Source organism: Aythya fuligula, chromosome 8 (genome assembly GCF_009819795.1).
Source record: "Aythya fuligula isolate bAytFul2 chromosome 8, bAytFul2.pri, whole genome shotgun sequence".
Classification (NCBI taxonomy): Eukaryota; Metazoa; Chordata; class Aves; order Anseriformes; family Anatidae; genus Aythya; species Aythya fuligula.
Window position 1 is genome coordinate 22,095,373 of NC_045566.1, and position 18,254 is coordinate 22,113,626.

At 38.3% G+C, this 18,254-nt stretch overlaps 1 protein-coding gene across 1 annotated transcript; it reads left to right on the forward strand.

Annotated features, from left to right (window-relative positions):
* Window positions 1-56: 56 nt before the first annotated feature.
* Window positions 57-18,053, forward strand: C8H1orf112 (chromosome 8 C1orf112 homolog). Its single transcript, XM_032192308.1, has 22 exons — window positions 57-145; window positions 1,367-1,471; window positions 1,967-2,107; window positions 3,015-3,177; window positions 3,556-3,640; window positions 4,172-4,310; window positions 4,758-4,838; window positions 5,992-6,056; window positions 7,719-7,867; window positions 8,686-8,794; window positions 9,314-9,500; window positions 10,527-10,609; window positions 10,990-11,041; window positions 11,340-11,429; window positions 12,522-12,707; window positions 13,393-13,515; window positions 14,690-14,785; window positions 15,210-15,323; window positions 15,710-15,814; window positions 16,143-16,223; window positions 17,029-17,142; window positions 17,439-18,053. Exons 1-22 carry the CDS (start codon window positions 71-73, stop codon window positions 17,622-17,624), a joined length of 2,529 nt encoding a protein of 842 aa, XP_032048199.1. The 5' UTR covers window positions 57-70; the 3' UTR covers window positions 17,625-18,053.
* Window positions 18,054-18,254: the final 201 nt, after the last annotated feature.

Sequence of the window (18,254 nt, forward strand, 5' to 3'; positions counted from 1 at the left end):
TACTTCTGATAATCACATGGCTTTCAGTAACATTTTAGACATACTTTGCTTCGCAGGTGTTCTGAGGATCATGACTGAAATGTTTTTGCCTCATATCAGCCTTGCAGATGTGGAACAAACTTTTTTCTCTAAAGTATTGCCTAAGGTATGACACCTTCAATGAAATACGAAAATTTCAGTCAGTGCAGTGCTAAAAACCTGCTTAGAATGCCTTGATTCTTCTGAAGTCTCATGATAGAATCATTGCTTTACAAGCACAGCTTGAAATAAACATTTTACCCTTTAAAAGTTTAACAGTTTTACATTGTTGGATTGTTTCTATGATTTTTTTACCATTCTTTACAGTAGGGAGAGGATCAAACGTATGATGTTCTGCTTTCTATATTTAGTAACAGAATTGTTTTCTATTTCTTTTTGAGAAGGTCAGGCTTTGTATAAATGACCAAGGTTGTTTTCACTTGGGGCAGGCTCTCAGGACAAATAAACTGAAGAACCCAACACCCATATATCATGAATAATTTTTGTGATATTTGTGAGCAATACGATGAATAAACGTTTAGGCAAAGACTAACAGAAGGTCTCTTTTTTGATTAAATAATAATTTTGGTCTGTAATATTAAACTCTTCAGTGCATATATCTTAATGGACTTAAAGCAGTAGTGAATTGCTGAGATTCAGGCCCCAGCTTGTATATTTTAACCAGCCTGTAAAAACGTCCGGTTGATTTCCATTTCCTTTCTTGCATGTCCTCTAGCAGATTTCAGAGATTACAAGAAAAATGGCTCATAACATGCATATCCTGAACAGGGATTACTGTACCATACCATTTTATGTAGTACCCTGCACGTGCCTAGAAGCTGTTCTGTCTTTGCAGTCTCAGCAGGATCTCTCGTAAAATATACATAGACCTAGACCAAAGCAGAAATTATTGTTATTTGTAGGTCTTAAAACGTTATTTCTTTATTCAAAATGTTGATGATTGTTCTCAACAAAAAGCACTTTCTGAGACAAAATGAAAATAACCTTTTATCTCAAAATGGTGTGGTTTTAATTAAGAAAAAAATCTCTGTGAGGATGAGGTATCTTATTTCAAGTTAATTAGCTAGGTAGTTTATTTTGGTAACAGATTTTTAGAAAATAGCAGCTAACTTAACTTCTGTCTGTAATTTGAGAACAATAGGTGGTTTTCACATCTTGGTATATCAAGTTTTATGATGCTAGAAAGCATTATTTACTCCTGTGAGTTATCTCAGTAGACTATGACTGCAATCTAAGCAAGCAAACAGATATAAACATATGTACACAAATAGTAACACAATTGTATATATAAAATTTTTAAGTGTTTCTTTTTTTTTTTTCCTGACAGACTCTACAGCTATATGATAACTTGATGTATGAATTATCCATTGAGGCCAAAGGATTAACCAGCCAGAATACAGAGTTATGCAGTACTGTAAGGAATCTATTACAGGCAAGTCTATTATGCTTTGATTTTACCTAATAAATTATCAGATTTTAGAATACTTACACTACTAGCCAAGTCGTAAAAATGTAATCTGAACATCTTTGCAGTTGAAGTTCAGTTCAAATTTTGTGAATCACATTTAGCATGTGATGCTAATCAGAATTCAAAGAAAATCTCAAATTCTGCTTAGTATCTAATGTAAATGGAATTTAATTTTCCAAATTTAAATAGTGAATCTGGCAGCTATTTATACAGTCAATTATTTTGGAGTTTAAAATTTTTTGTAAGTTGAGGACAGTGATGAAAAAAATACGAGTCTTTCAAAGAGTGTATAGTACCAGAAAAAGCTATGGAATTCATCTTTAATAAACAACTTATTTATGCAAATAGCTGTGAACTTTAAATGTTGTAAGAACCTAGGAGCAATTCCACAAAAAAGTGCTTCTGAAATTAATGCAGGGTTGAAAAACATTGATTGCTGTTGTTTGTTCTTGATTTAAGACTGTAGTGCAACTGTTGGAAACTCTGACCAGTTGTGTACGCTACATCTGCACGCTGCAAGAGTGTGTGCCTCTGGAGAGTATCCGCACCCTTCCATCCTCTGTTCTTTATGTAATAAAGAACACGTTTACACACTGCAAGGTAGGTCTCTGTTAGAAAGAGAAAAATTCTCCTTCTGGTTGGTTTTTAGGAAATGTTCACTTTATGAGAAATTCCTAATTCAAAATAATATTGTTGTAGATTTTTTTTTTATTGCTATCAAATCATTTACAGAACGTACTTAGTGTACAAGTACAAAGATGTTTTTTCAGCTGTTTGCCCAGAATTTCTGACCTGGCAGTACTAAACATGGGCTCTGCTATTTTCAAATTTCACATCAGTGTCAGTTGAACATTTTGCTTTTGAATTTAGGCTGTGACATCTGTGTGCTTCTGATAGCTGCAGTAGTTTTCAGAGCTACAAATGGTGACCAAAACGCTGCTACTTACTTCTATGCAAGTTCCCAAGTGGATTGGAAGTTGAGTTTAGGACCGCTATGTTAGTTACAAGGAGTATCAGTTTCAGATACCTGTTTTCAGATGCAACAGTAATTCTCCCTTAAACAGTGAAAATAAAACAAGGTTATTGTAAGGGCACAGTAGCTTTTGGTCAGCCTTCGTTTTCACTTATCATTTTTTTTCTTGATGAAACATTTACAGCAGTTTTCCATGTTAGGACTTGAACTCATTTGCCATACCTTTTACTTAACAATTCTAACTTGAAAGTATTGAGAAATATTTGAAGTAGTGTACTTCCTTGGTTGCTAAAGTTGTACTGCTTTGTTCAGAAACATGATGATAGCTTCATGCATCAAAGCCAGATAAACTCACCACAGCCAGACTTCATTAGCTGTTGATTAGACTGCAGGTGAATAGCATTTTATACTTAGCAAATAAGTGTTGGTATCAAAACCTATAGATCAGGTTCAATAATGAGTTAAAGTAGTTACCTATATGCCTTCTCAGATTGTGATTCCTGACTTTAACCTCTTCTTCCCCATTTCCTACAGGACAGTGAATCAGTGTACTGTGGGCATCTACACTTGATTGCTGATCTCCTACAAGCTATGTTCAAGGAAACTTACTCTCTTCAGAAACAGCTGATGGAACTATTTGATCAGATTTCCGTGGGCTCTGCTTCTGCTGAAGATAACATCACAGATATGGTGTCAGGTATGTGTGGTTCTAAAGCTTTTTGACTTTTGTTCAAAAAACAGCTTTTTTTTTTCCTCTTTTCTGTAGGAAGTATATTTGAATCTTTAAAACTGATCATGCTCAGGTCCTGCTGTCCTGACCAGCACTTCAGAAGGCAGCATTTTACAGCTTGAAACATACCCATTTTTCTCCTGAAGCTCTTTGTGAGATGGGGGATGTTGCATAGATTTGTAGGAAAGGAGAGGCATCTAAGCACTGAGCCATTCCTGATTCAGTGTCAGCATGGTGGTATTCTCTAGTGCTTGTGATTGCTGTTGTTTTCCTAGGAGAGAAGCATAGCCGTGAACTTAGGAATCTGCTTTAACTCAGTTGTTGCCATTATTATTTCCTTCACAGTAATCCACACTGTGCTAGAGATCTGCTCTGTCATCTCCAATATGGACCATGCACTTCATGCCAACACGTGGAAGTTCATCATCAAGTATGTCTTTAAACTCCTTGCATTTTTTTGTAATATGACTAGTCTGTGTTTTTATATAAGCAGAATTTCACTAATTTCGTGTTCAGAGTTTCTGCTGAGATCAAAACTAGAGAATTCGATTCCTTTGTAAATTTAGCTAGTAAGTGGAATTAAATGCACTGCCAGTGAAAATGCTTAGGAGTTGTGCATGAAAAAGTAATAGTAAAGTAGTAAAAGTAATGACTATACACTGCAATACAGAAGAGCATTTGAAACACCATTGTATGAATAAATAATCGTAAGAGGCCTGACCTGCAGTTTTGTAGATGTTTTTGGCTTGAATTGTGCTATCCTGTCTCTCCTTTGTGCTTTCATCATGGCTATGAAGAGGGCTGTTCTCTCTAAATTTGTGGTTTCTTTGTACATGGATATTGCACTGATTAGTGGGGTATAAAAGCCTATAAATAGAAAAATGAGATACTTGGATTTATATTAACTTAATGCATGATCACGTCTGACAATGCAGTATCTGCTTATATTCCTGCCTTGTAGGCAAAGCCTGAAGCATCATTCTCTGCTGGAGTGCCACCTGAAACACAGTGACATCCTCAGTGGTCTGTGCAAGGACACTCTTCTTTCTTTCCAGTCCTGCCTGCAGCTGGCTGAGGAAATGAAGATGTCAGACATACAGGTAAATTAGAAAGGTTCCAAAGCTGCTGTTGAACTTGAGGAAGATAAATGCACTTTGCTTGGAGTATTTTTTTTTTTTTAGTGTTTTTTAATGTGCTAGGCAGAATCCCTTATTCTTTTGAAACCACCAGAAAATCAGGCCCATTGACTTTGTTTACACTGGGGATGTTTTAGTGAGGCACTGAAAACAAGTTTACACCATACCCTGGGAATTTTGTTTGTTTTCTAAACTGATGATATCCCAAGGTCAATCAAAGGATAACATTTCAGTTGAATATTGGTATAAAAATATTGAGGCACACTGAAGATTTCTAAAGTTTTTCTCCTGTTGCTGCAGAATCTATGGAGAATCAGGTTAGAAATAGTTTTTGAGTACTGTTTGCAGTTTAACTTTAATCCGTAGCATGTTACTCTGTATATTAAGTTTTAGAACTGCTTTTTTGGACAGGAGGGCACTGACCTCAGGCTGTTTCAGAAGACTGTCAAACTCTGCAGATTCTTTGCTAATTCCCTTGTACACTACACCAAGGTAGGTTTTATTACTTGAATTCTACATTAGCATCGAATATAAGCCTCTGGTCTGCACACAGAATATTCATGTACTCCATAATATCTTACCAACTTACAACTGTACTATATGAGTGGTATAACCAACGTTCACTCATAACCTTCTTGCAGTTTCCACCTGAATATACTCACAAGCCTAAGCAGGATTATTGATGTGATAACAGAAGAAAAAACAAGTCTGTTACAAGCAATGTCACTGAGGAGTTGGTAGGAAATAGCCAGTCTTTATTTGTAGCCTTGAGTCAATGCAGTAGCACCTTTATCTGGAAGAGTTAAGCAGGTGAATCTTGTTGCTAAGGTTTCAGAATTGTTGCTCATTTTTCCCTAATGATTTGACTCATGGCTCTAACTTTCTGAAATTCTTTATCCTGAGACTAAGAGAATTCTCAAATATACTTAAAGACACGAGTAGCTTCCTTTTCATTTATATTTTCACCCGCATGTTTTTCTGAGTAGCGCTTGTAACCTTTTGCCATGGGACAACATACTTTAACAGGCAGCACAGTCAAATAGTTTGGATGTGGCATTCATAGTAAGAAATTAAACTGTACTGATACTGGCTCTGACACTAACTTCCTGCTCTCTCCCTGGCCAAACCACTTTGTTGCCGTGATTTAATCTCGTGGTTATTAGAAGAGATGCCGTAAATCTACCCATTTTTAGAATGCATGTGAAAGAATTTTGCTTTCTAGGAATAGCAGTGGTGGTGTGCTCTGCACCTGCTTTGTCCAATGGTATCAAAGCAAGGCTTTGGTATTTTATTTTTTTTGTCACAAAATGAACAGCATTATGACAGGATAAGACAGCTTTATAGTGTGTAGAGCATTTCAGATTTTTACAGCTCTCTATGGCTACTACAACTGTTCTTATTTTTTAAGTAAGTCTAGAAACATAACTTTTCAGAAATATATATATGTGTGTGTGGTAATTAATCCTAGGAACATACTTTGTTTATTATTTGTTTAGCACTTGCTTTGTGCTGTGGGTTGTTGCAACTTAACCGGTTTTTGCAAATGTAGTATTTCACACATTAATATAGTAGAAAAGAAAAAAACAAAAAACATAATCATGCATTTTACATTAAAAGTACCTTTCAAAATTAATGCCTTTTGCAGGAATTTCTTTCTTTCTTCTCTGATTTATGCTCGCAGTTACATCAGCTGTTTCTTCAGATATACAGGTAAGTGAAGTACCAGTAACTAATTACTGATAGCACCTTTTTTGATGAAATATTTTTAAAGTTAGAGTATTCTGAGGTGAGTTCTTATTCAGAACTGTTGCTTTCTTTTTCACACACAGAAATCTAATTTTTGTATAAATTGGGCTTCTTTGTGTGGTTCTAAGTTATTAAATTCATTTTTCATCAATGCTGTGAGTTTGAAATACTGACAAACCACTAACTTGGTTGCAATTACCTATGTCAGTATTTCTCATTAAGTTTTGTTAGAATATGTGCATTGATTGGCTTGGACACTGGGTCTGCTAAGGAAGGATTATTTGGAAACTGTTGTTCCTACAGTCAGAATTCCTGAAGGTAGGAGTTGTTCTTCAGTCACCCTGCCATGAAGCACTGAGGCAGAGTTAAAACAGTGGCCCAGCAGTTTAAAACAAACAGCACTTTAATACAAACAGTAACATGATATTAGTCAACTCATGCAAAGTCAAGACAATACAGAATTACCATTTCCTAGAAATCCTAATTAATTTCTCTTTCAGATATAACTAAATGGCCCTGCACTCTTTTTTTTTTTTTTTTTTTTTTTTTTCCCTCTCAAATTCTAGTGGGGAAAAAAAAAAAGAATAAATGCAGATGTCAGTAGCAACACTTGGACAGATCTTCTATACTTCAATACAAAGTATGTCAATATTTGTCCTGAAGGGAATTTGAAACAGTATCTAGGATATTTTTTTTTTGTCACAGCTTTACTGCTGTGCTTGCAGTCTCATGAAATCTCCTAACAGGACTCTCATTCTCCTGGAAACAAAAGCTTTATTAATATGATGCTCATAAGTATTCCCTTCTATAATCTGCAAACTGCTTGTCATTTTTCTTGCAAAAGACCTGTTCTGTGTGCTGCAATAGCGGGGAAGAACAGGGCAAAGTGAAAGAGAGGTCTGATTTCAGTTATTCCTTTGGAATTGAAACCAGATTCTGTAGTAATGTGTGTGTGAGTCCACTGAATGAATTGGAGCAAGATCAGGTGGTGGGTGTTTGTTTTTTTTTTTTTTTAAAAAAGTAAAATCTTCTGACTTTACTTACCTTGTGGATCATTCTCAAGTGGAAGGTTCTAAACTTCTATTCACTTAGCAAAACTAAGCAGACTTTTCAAGTAGGAAGGTACCATCTCTTTATAAGCTACAAAAGTGGGTTTTCATTTCATGATCTCTTTTACTTTATTCTCATATCACCTTCTTTTACTCTCCAGCTTTTTTTTTTTTTTTTTTTTTAAATTTCAAAGAAATTAAGTGGTACCCTTTTATTAGTGTTGTCTGTTTAAATAAGTACTGTCATTTTTATGATTATCAATTTTTCTACAGGTGTCTTCTTGGCTTGTCATTGCTTGTCTTTTTGGTGATTCAGTATATTTCTTCTTAATATTACATATCTCACATGCCTTTTCTGTGAACTTGTAAGTTTTTCTTTCAATGTTTAATAGGGTTCTGAAGCTTACTTTTGAGGCTGAATACAAAGTTGTAACTTTCAGGCTATAGTAGATACTAAAAAATGAGGAGTCTTTTCTGTCTTTTGTTTAACAATAACAGGGAGATCATGAGTTTGCCTTTTTGTAGCTGTTTTGAAAAGTAACTCTACTGAGAATATGTTTCTTTCCATCTCCCTCAGCAAATTTCCTCCCAGTCTCTATGCTCCAGTGATCTCAGAGGTTCATCGAGATGAAATATCCCGTGTTTTTCTTGTGGCTCTAGACCCTCTCATCAACCAGCTTCTTCCCTTTAGCCCTTTCATGGAGCAAGTGTTAAGTGATAATTTAGGTGGGTTTAAAATACAGCTACCACTGTTTCAATACTATGCAATCATCTCTGAGGGATCTGGCTTGATATTTTGTCTTTCTGGACCACGTTCTGTACTGGTTTGCTTGCCTCTTTTTCTTTTGTAAGTACTATGGTGTAGGCAGCTGCATGCTTGTTCAGATGAATTTGTATAGCAGTTGATGTTGCTGTTGAATTTGTGTTTTGCAAAGCAACCAAGTTAATATTGCAGTTATTGTGAGTAACAGAAATCCTATTAGTTTTGCTGCCTTGCACAATTTCAATCTGTATCTGTATCACAACCTTTTGAAGTAAGGTAAACACGTTCTGCTGTTCTGTTGATGGAGGAAGACAGTTATTTTTCCTAAATTATGTATTTTTAGTGGAAAATAATGTCTTCAAAATGAAGGATCATAACCACCATTAAAAATTCTGCCCTGCCCAACATGCCATGATTCTGAGCTGTTCTACTGTGTGGGATTTATGATGTGAGCGGCAGTTCCTCCTTTTGTCAGTGCAGGCTGGGCTTACTTCTCTCTCATATGTGCACTCTGACCTTGTGATTATCACAGCACACTTGGAAGAAAACGCGTTCGGTGTCTGAGGCACCCAGTGCTTTCAGGCAGATCGGAAGCATGAGGCACCTGGACTGTAACTCCTTTGCAGTATGTTGCAGCAGCACTTCAGAACTGCAATATTGTAGCTTCAACCAGATGCAGGATATTGCATTTATTTTTCATTTCAAATATAATGTTCATGTTTACACAGCATATATATTTCCAAGAGTGACTAGCATCACACTTCAAAACAAAATTCTACAGGTCTTCCTCCTGAGCAGCAGCTGCCCCAGTGTCTCCTTCTGATTACCATCATGGACAAGCTGTCTTCTCAGCCTGAAGAAGTGCAAACCCTCTGGAACACAGGAAAACGGTACTAAAAAGGTTCTCACTGTAATTCTTCACCAGAGCGATCTGTCAGTGTGGGCGAACAAAGGGGCTTACTTGCTCAGGTTTCCCTCACAACCCAACAGTAACGTTTGACAGACTATCAATTTACATCCTTGTGCTGGGAAAGACATCATCTGATGTTCTGCTTCAGGGGTGAAGGACACAGAGCCAGAGATGCCTTTGTTATTTTGGGAAAGGGATGGTATTTAGACTAAGTCCAGGTCAAAGAAAGAGATAAATATGTAATTTGTTGATACTTGCATTTTTATGCCTGAAAGGTCACTCTAATAGTGACCTTTGTAAGTGAGGAAGGTAGTCAGAAATATAAATCTAGCATACAAATAAAGCACTGAAGTTACTGCTGCAGCTTCTAGTCAGAAACACAGATTCTGTAGTAGAGATGATGTTTGCAGGATTTTGGACTTGTCTGTCTGTAACCCAACTGTTCTTTTTTTTTTTTTTTTTTTCTCCTTCCTTTCTTACCCCTCACCCTCATCCCCAGCCTGTCTTTTTTCTCAGCTCTTTTCCTCAGTTTCCAGCAATGTTCTGCCGAGCTTTCTCTCCCTGTTTGTTTGCCAGAGGTGATTGGCACAGGACAGCCAGCAGTTCCCATCACCCTGTATCACTACGTCTGCATTCACCTGTGCTCCTACATTGCTTCCACACTCCCATCACACTTTCCTCAGCTGGTAAGACTGATTTTTCCTTATCATTTCTTCAGCTGTTCTGATGCATAGATAATACTTGAAAAAGAATGAGCTCTTGCTAATGATCTAGCTCTGAAGAGATGATTAGTTATGAAGTTCTTTGAGTTATTCTTCAGACAACAGCCATGATGCAGTTGCGTGGCAGAAGTTTAGGTATCCAGAAAATGTCATTTGTGAGGCAATATGGGAAATCGAGCTTTTTACAAGTTTTTGGGAAACTTAATTGTATTAGAAACTTTTGTTCTCTTTGCAGGGGAGCATGAAGTTGTTATTAAAAGTTCAGTGCTTTCTTTTACACAGTATTCAACTTGTATTAAGAATACCTGGTTGTTGGTCTATACTGTGAAGTAATAAGAAAGTGCCATTTAATATTTCAAGTAGACTATCTTCTTATGATTTCAGCTAAGAACACTCCATAAAATGGTAATGAGAAAAAAATTCTACTTCAGAGGAGTATTCCGGGATTTGATTGCTGTTACATAATGTTTTAGAAGTTTTTTGCTTTTTATTATGCATAGATGAAAGAACCTCTAGATAAATGTAAAGCTTTAAAAAGTTAAGAGCTGTCACAAACATTATAGCCCTAATTTATTCTTTTTCCTGCATGCTGCTTTCAGATAAAATTTGTGTTCCTAAAAGAGGAAAGGTTTGATTTGTTTTTTTAGTAAGGTGCCAGTAAAGTTGGCAAGAAAATTGATGATACATTGCTTTATACATATTAAAAGTTGCCTTGCAATGAAGAGATGCGCATACAGAAATATTTTGAAAGGTGAGGGATCTTCAGCTCATTGTACTGAATGTACATGTACGTACAAAGTATGCAAAACTGAGGATGTAGCTGTTTGGTTAGTACTGCAGCTGAATACAGAGCAGGAAAATCGGTTATTAGAACATTTCAAATTGAGAAAGCTGAAAATCTTATTAGGTTTCATGCCAATTAATGGAGTAAAAGTAATAGTAGGCCTCCAGTCTGTTTCTGCTTGAACTTAAATAATACGTTTTCCTCAGGAGTATGCTCTGCTGGATGCTGTGCTGGGTTCTAGTATGATCACATCTCTGCTGGCAATAGACTCGTGGTGCTTCCTTGCCCGGTAAGATGTTTTCATTACAGGTCAAGCAGGATTTCCACAGATTCAGTTAGTTAGTTCTGTTGTTGCTTGTAATTCCCTTTTTAAGACAAAATTGTCCTAGAATTGGATTATTTTCAAACGTAGAGCGTATTTTGAAAATTAAGAGCAGAAATGGCTTAGCCATGTTTACGTTCATACAAGGGGAACATACTTTTTCTATTGCTTACTAATTTTTTTATTTTCTTTGGAGCAGTTGTCTCATGTAAATTGTATCTGTGCTTATTGAGTTTAAATATTTTAGGGAAAATGGCTGTCTCTGAGACAAGACTTATGATGATTAATTTGTAGAAGAGTAGAAAACACAGACTCACTACCTTTTGTCTCTCTTTTTTGCATTCCAGGTATGGAACAGCTGAGCTGTGCAGTCACCACTGTGTTGTGATTGCTCAATTGGTAAGAGCTTTCTAAGTGACCAAAGACAAGAGTTTAATGTTTTTTTCCAAATCCAGAATGGAGATTGTATTAATTCCTCCTATTGGGCTAATAATTAGCAAAAGCAGAACTGTGCAAATATAAAGCTTTATACCCAGTATTTCTGGTATGTCCTTCACCATTTTATTTAGTGCTACTGCTCTGACCTAACATAGCAGCTCTTAGAACATTGTGTAAGGAACTCATTTGCTGTGGTGATTTGAGTGGTGATTTTTTTTTCTTAATTTAATTAGATGCATTTCCTGTTATCCTAATTCAGATAAAGTCTTGGCCCAACGAGTGTTACCAGGTCTCTGCCCTGGGTGTTCTGCTGAGGCGTATGCTGTTCTTGATGGCTCCAGATCATCAGGCAAGTACAGTGCCAGCACATTCTGACTTTAACAGAAGAGCTTTGAATCAGTGGCCTGTGTTTAAAATATCTTCTGCTTAATAAATGGCAGGATGTAGAGTGCTCACTTGCTGTACTTGATATTGCACTTGCTATTACTTTGTCATAGTGGATCCTGATTTGTGCAGGTATATATGTGCCTTTCTTGTTTTGAAGAGCACTTCTCTAATAGTGGTCTTATTGGGTGGCAGTGATGTCCTGTTTCGACTAGGTATGAAAAGAGCGTATCTCCCAGAGTTACTTAAACTGTATGCCCTGTATTGAATCTGCACCTGGTGTTTATGAGGGCATGAACTCTTACTTGTAATTGTCACTTGTGTTTGTTTAATAGAGATTGGATTGTGACAAAGAATCATGCTGGAATACATAACTAATACCAAGGAAATCATCAGGGTAAAAACAGTTCTAGACAAATAGTTTAATTATTTGATAATACACTTCTAACTTTTTTGTTACATACTTGTGTGGGCAGAGTGCATCTGCTGCACAGGGAGACGATAGTGGCTGTTTATATGTTCATTCCCTGCAGCATTTCTGAAAAGACAAGTAGGCTCAAATTTTCTTGCCAGGTTGTCTCAGGGTAGGAAGAAAAACAGCCTGCTTCTGCGAACTCTTAAGATTCATCATCGCAGATGATCAGCCTATTTCTGATACACAGATGTTGGCAGAACTGATTCATTGTTAATAAGGAGACTTGATTGCTGCAGGAAAATCCACTGGTATATTGCTCTTCAGGAATAAGAAAGGATTTCATTGTCAAGTTCTCTAACTTAGTCTGTAAATATGAGTTTGCTTTAGCAGTGATACATATTTATGATCCTTAAGCTCTCTTCTACTGTCTAGGGCTGTTGCTTCAAGTAGATAAAAGAATAAATTGCTTAATTGCTCTATGTCCTGTATGTGACAGGGAGCTGGTGGTATTTCTAAAGCAAGTAAGTAGTGCCTTTTTTGTTTGTTGGTTTCTCAGCTTTTTGACAAGTTATCAAATTCTCTTCTAGCCTCTTTACTTCATATTATTTTATGAACTTATTTATTTTATACTCCTATCTGCAGGTGGAATTTGCTCATAAGTTTCTTCCAGAAGAAGTGGAAAACTTGGCTGTGTGGCAGCATGTATCTCTCAAGGCCCTGAATCCTGACCTTGGGAAACGAGTGGCCCATCAGCTGTGTGTGGCAGGACTCGCACAATGCAGGCGATGGCTGAACAGCAGACGTGCTGTGGGAGAGCTCCAACTTGTGGTAAAAGAGACTGGCTTCTCTTTGTGAAAATGCTTGACCTCTGGATTTACAAACTGAGGATGCTGTGGCTGTCCTCAGTTTTGTTTTTCTGTCTGTTGCACTGCTTTCTTCCATTACGAATTGGCAAATGCATAATCAAGAGCTTTCATTTTAATGTTTTCTTACGGTACACAGTGCCTTAGGACCCTCTGCTCTGAGAGTGATAGTGGAGGTCTTGTGATTTACTAGTCACTCTAGTTGCTGTTTGCTCTCTGGGTGCGTGGATGTATTTTTCTTTACAATTTCCAATTTATACTATGCCATACAATTACTTTTAAGTTTTAAAGTTCTGGCTGTTTTTACGTGGCATCAAATCTAAGAGATACTCACTGGTCTCCCTGGCAAAGGAGAGGAGCAAGAGAAACCAGAGATTTCCACACGAAGTACCAGCTGCCAGCTTTTGCCTGGCAATGCAGCTAACAGCTCCAGCACCATATGAACTCCCACAGAAGGAACGGATGGTTTCCTCACTTTAGAAGCTTTATTGGCCAGTGGCCTGGTGGATTAGCTGTACTGTACAGCTGACGCAGCATATTAGGCTTCTTGCCATCTTGTATCATTTTAGATGCTTAATTACAAGCCTGGGGTTTGGGTTTGTATTACACGTAGGTTCTTTTTGGTCTTATACAGTGTTTTTTCCTCCTAGAATATTGCCATTTCTGTCTTGTTGACTGCCTGCAGTTTTGCTGGTGACACTCTGGAGGCAGAACTTCAGGCATCTATCTTGGGAGTGCTCGGTCAGTTCTGGACTTTTCTCCAGGCTAAGCAGGTGAGAGGATTTGCTGTTCTGATGGTGAAAGCATCATGTCTTTGGGAGGCTGGTGCTGCTGTTTCATCATGTTTTGTTTTACTTGGATTAGGCCGTTTCTGTAAAGCAGAGTATAACTGTGCTGCCCATGTGCTGTCAGCTGGTTTATTGGACAGGCTTGTTCTCTGGGAAATGGACTTTGAATTTTCCTGAATGGTACATATATGGCTCCTTCCTGCTCCATCTGTTATGCGGTGTCAGATTCAGATTCTCTTAAGGAGAAGCCTGAAATACCTCATCCTGATTCACACCGGTTATGTATTTGGCCTTTTTAAAATGTTTGTTAGAATGTGGTTAACAACCATGGTGATATTGCTTAGCACATGGAAACCCACAGAGCCAGTAACCTTTCTCTCCTATTTGAGAACAAGGAGGTAAGGTGACCCCTCCTGCTTGTGACTATATACCTAACCGTTTGTGTCTGCAGCAGGAGTAAAGAAAAAAGGATTTGTCACGGTTATTACTCAGATAAAAAGGAAAGCTTGAGAGAGGGGATTAATAAGAGCCAAGTGTGCCCTTGAGGCAGTGAAGCCTAGTGATATCCTGGGCTGCGTTAGGAGGAGAGTTGCACATCAGGTCAACGGAGGCAACACCCTCCACTCAGCTCTGGTGAGGCCACACGTGGAGCACCGTGTCCAGTTCTGGGCTCCCCAGTACAAGAGGGATGTGGAGCTCCTGGAGAGAGTCCAACGAAGTGCCACAAAGGTGATCAAGGGACTGGAGCATCTCTCCTCTGTGGAGAGGCTGAGAGAGCTGGGATTGCTCAGCCTACACAGGTTTTGTGAGGGCCTTAACAATGTCCATAAATACCTGAAGGGAGAGTGCAGAGAAGACCAAGCCAGGCTTGTTTTGCTTATCCTGGTGAGTGGAAAAAGGAGAAGTAGAATGAGAAAGATCCTTAATAAAAATCTAAGGAAAAGGCGTTGTGAAATATGACTACCTAAAGATATTTGTATCTCTGCTTTGATCTTCTCTTCTGCTGCTTACGATGTATTGTTTTGTGTGTGTGAAACTAGGCTAAGTATTTTGGAATGCTACTGCAACTTCAAATTCCTCAAATAGTTATTCCATAAACTAAAACGCATTAACTACATTAGTAACTAAGCTACTACTAATATCTTGTGATCTGTTCAAGGTCTCAGATGTGCCGTGTCTCCAGCAAACACTGTGTTTATTACTTCGTCTCTTGGAATTTTTCATCCAGGCATTAGATGCTCAATTAATCACTCAGGTAAAAACAAAAACCAACAGCACAATCTTATGAGTAACTTACTTCATGAAAAGCCAAGTTCTTTGTGATTTACTGAAATCTCAAATGAGTGATTTCATTGTCTGGCCTTAAAACATGGAGATTACTTTTTTTTTTTTTTCCTTTATTGCTTTCCTGGTCTTTAAACCATGTGCGTGGCACTTAGGATTCTCAAAAATGGTATTAACCAATCATTCTGTAAGGTAACTGGGATGTATGGATGTGCCATAGAACATGTATCTTTCTGAGATGCACACTGCAGCTTTATCCTAGCCAGTTATTCAAGCTGTAGTATATCTTTTGTTTTCAGTCCTGCTTTCTGAAATCAGCATCCTCAGATTTAATGATTGGAATAGTTTTCGTCTGCACTGTTTGATGGAGCTTTGCTGGGGTTTGTTTCTGGCAGGTGTTTGCACTGCAGTCTTCCCTTTTCCAGTTGGATACCCCAGATCATGTTCGTCTAGCAATGTTGGATTTTCTCTCTTCTGTGGGAAAGGTGTTCATACCCCAAGAAGCACAGGTAATGGTAGCTGTGGCCTTCTTTAGTCTCTTGATGAAGTGATCCTCTGTTTAAAGGATTGGGTTAAATACATACAAAAGCACCATGACATAATCATCTAGGAGACTTATCTTTCATTGAGGCACGCTGAGTGCACATAAGAGGCTAGGTTTGCTCATTTGCTCATTGCTTCTCACCAGTTAGAAAAGACTGCTGTTTGAACCTCCAAGAAGAAAGAACAGAACGTGTCATCTCCCTTACGGTGCTTTTCTGTCAGATAGGGCAGTAACACTCTTCATTTCACAAACCTGTCCCTTGACCTTAGAGCAATTCTTTAGTAATAAATCATGATGGTAAGATATGCACAACTAACTCGTTGTAATTGACAGATATTTGTTCTTTTCCAGAGGCAAGTCATCCCCCAGTTGTCGTTTCTGTTTGCTTCCCTGCTAGCTGACCAGACGTGGCTTATTCATCAGCATGCGCTGGAGGCATTCAGACACTTTGCAGAGGTAAGCACAGCAGAGCTTTGGGTGTGTGTATTCAGCTCAGTTACCTTTCATCACAGAGAAATTCTTCTCTCTTAAATGCTCATTGCTCTCGACTGAACAATTTGGATGTCACTGATGTAATTGCACATGAATAAAAGTAATGAGGGCTAATGTAGTTACATGTGATTTCAGGAGCTGGAAGTAAAAGAAAATTAGGCATTGGTTGCAGCAAGGAAGGATGTTTAAAATGCTGTCATCACAAAATTCTTCCCAGAGAAACATTTCTTTCTTTGTCTATTCCTTTGTTAATATGAGCATACTCAACTGCTGTTACCTAATATTTTTACAGGAGACAATCCATGAAGATGTTGTTCCTCAGTGCCTTAATTCAGAAGAAATTAAAAACAAAGTCGTTAATTTTATGGCTAAGGTATGTTGTTGAACCATTTTACTGCTTTCTTAGTTGGTGCTGTACACATCCGTAACACGATTTATGAGCCTGTCTTCGCTGCTATACGCATGTAGGATTTGGCTTATGTCTGTACCATCATCTACATGCAGATTAAATAGCTGAATTTTAAATAAATTATTAAATTGATCTGCTAACTGGGATCTGGTTGAACTTTTCTATTCTCTTACGGCAACTATATTGACACACGTTGCTTCTGTGCACAGTGATCTTCCAGGACTTTCCAACTTTGATTTAAAATGCTTTGCTTTTCCCTCCTTGAACATAGAAAACGATTAAATTGCAGTTATTGTTGCAGGCAGTGAAAGTATCTATGAAAAAGGCAGCACTTTCTTCATTCCATGTGTGATTTCCCTCCCGTTTCTTGCATTCCCTTCTCTAAGCTCAGTGAACATGTATGAATATGAAACGTCCCAGTCCTTCTTGCACATTAGAAAACAGTCTTGTAAAGCAGGCAGCTACTCCTGCACAACACAGACAACTGGAAAGGGGTGGATATTCTCTGCCTGTAAACCTAAGGGAGCACTATCTGGATGAGTAGTACTTGAAAAGCAGCTAATTAGCAAAAGAATTAATAGCCAGTGAGTGATGCTACACTGAAGTTGCAGCAGATAACTTTGATCTGCTAAGAAAAATGTGAGAAACTAGGTTCAATTTCAGCTGCACATTAAGATTTCTTCCCCCTGTTGCTCTGGTAAACGTAAAACCTCTGAAGGCTGGTAATGCCTTCTTGCTTTAGTTACCTCTCCTGTGGCTCTCTCCCCAGGTAAGGCAAGCTGAAGAGACAACAGAAGCACGAATAGAACGCCTGAAACAAGAAAGGAGTACCTGCAGTGCACATTTTACGAAAATGGCTAGAGAACTGGAGTCAACGGGAGAGGTACGTGTACTTCAAATTATCTGGGCTCTATTGTAAATTTGTGCTATTTCTGGGAAGAATCTAAAGAGGTTCGAGATAGCCTTTGCTGCCCTCCATTTTCTAGGAAATAAAGTCTGCGTGCACTCCTGGCCCTTAATGTTACAGCTGAATGCTCTGTTCTACTGTCAGCCAGGAAGAACTCTCACAAGACAAGGGTGTCTCTTACAGCTTTTCCCTATCTAAGAGTATTTGCATTTGGATGGAGACTGGTTGCTTATCTAGGGGGTTATAAATTGTCTGTTTACTTAACTCCACAGCCCCTGGCAAAAAGAGCATGTCACCCCCCCTCAGAGGAGCAGTATAAGTCAGCCATAGGCACCATAGAGGGGGCAGTGGAGGCTGTGAAGCTGCTGCTCCAGAAAGGGTCACCCCCGGCGTGGCTGGCAGTGAAACTGGAGGCTCTACACACAGCTATGGCCAGCCTCAGAGACAGCATACGGTAAGGTGCTCGGCGGGCTTCAGTGGTGCTGCCACAGCTCCACTCCCTGTTCCGAGGGAAGCTGCTTTTGTACTGTGAATGCTGGAGAAGAACAAACTATGATACAGGGCGATGGATGCTCTGCTGTACTGCTAAGCCTTGGTTAGTATGCCCAAAGGAACTGAGGTCTACCTTTTATTTATAATAACTGGCTGGATGAGTGGTATGTTTTAATGGACATGACTGTGCATCTGAGCTGTCATTTTGTACATTGCCACTGTATAGCTTACTCTTTCAAATTCCTGTATGATGATAAACATTGAATGAAATTGTATTTTGAACGCTGAGATGTTTGACTGTGTTGTAAAAGTAGCAGGTGCCATTGTTCCGTTCACATACAGGTGATAAGGCAGTAGCTGTTTTTATATTATTTTTAAAATACACTTAAGAATAACAATTTAAGGCTCTATACTGTTCTCTGAACATACCTCACCCCTGGTTCCACTCCAGACTAGGGTCATCTTTTAAAAATAGTCTTTGTTGGTCACAGTTAAGAGTAGAATGATTATGGTGCTTAAGTCCTTCACTGCACAGTTCCTAGCACCTTTCATGCAATCCACTGACAGAACTGTATAAACAGAAATAAATATACTGA

Coding starts and splice junctions, on each gene's coding strand:
- C8H1orf112 (XM_032192308.1), top strand. CDS start 71: ATGACTGAAATGTTTTTGCCTCATATCAGCCTTGCAGATGTGGAACAA. Junction 10,610..10,989: donor TCGTGGTGCTTCCTTGCCCG/GTAAGATGTTTT, acceptor TTTGCATTCCAG/GTATGGAACAGCTGAGCTGT. Junction 11,430..12,521: donor TGATGGCTCCAGATCATCAG/GCAAGTACAGTG, acceptor TCCTATCTGCAG/GTGGAATTTGCTCATAAGTT.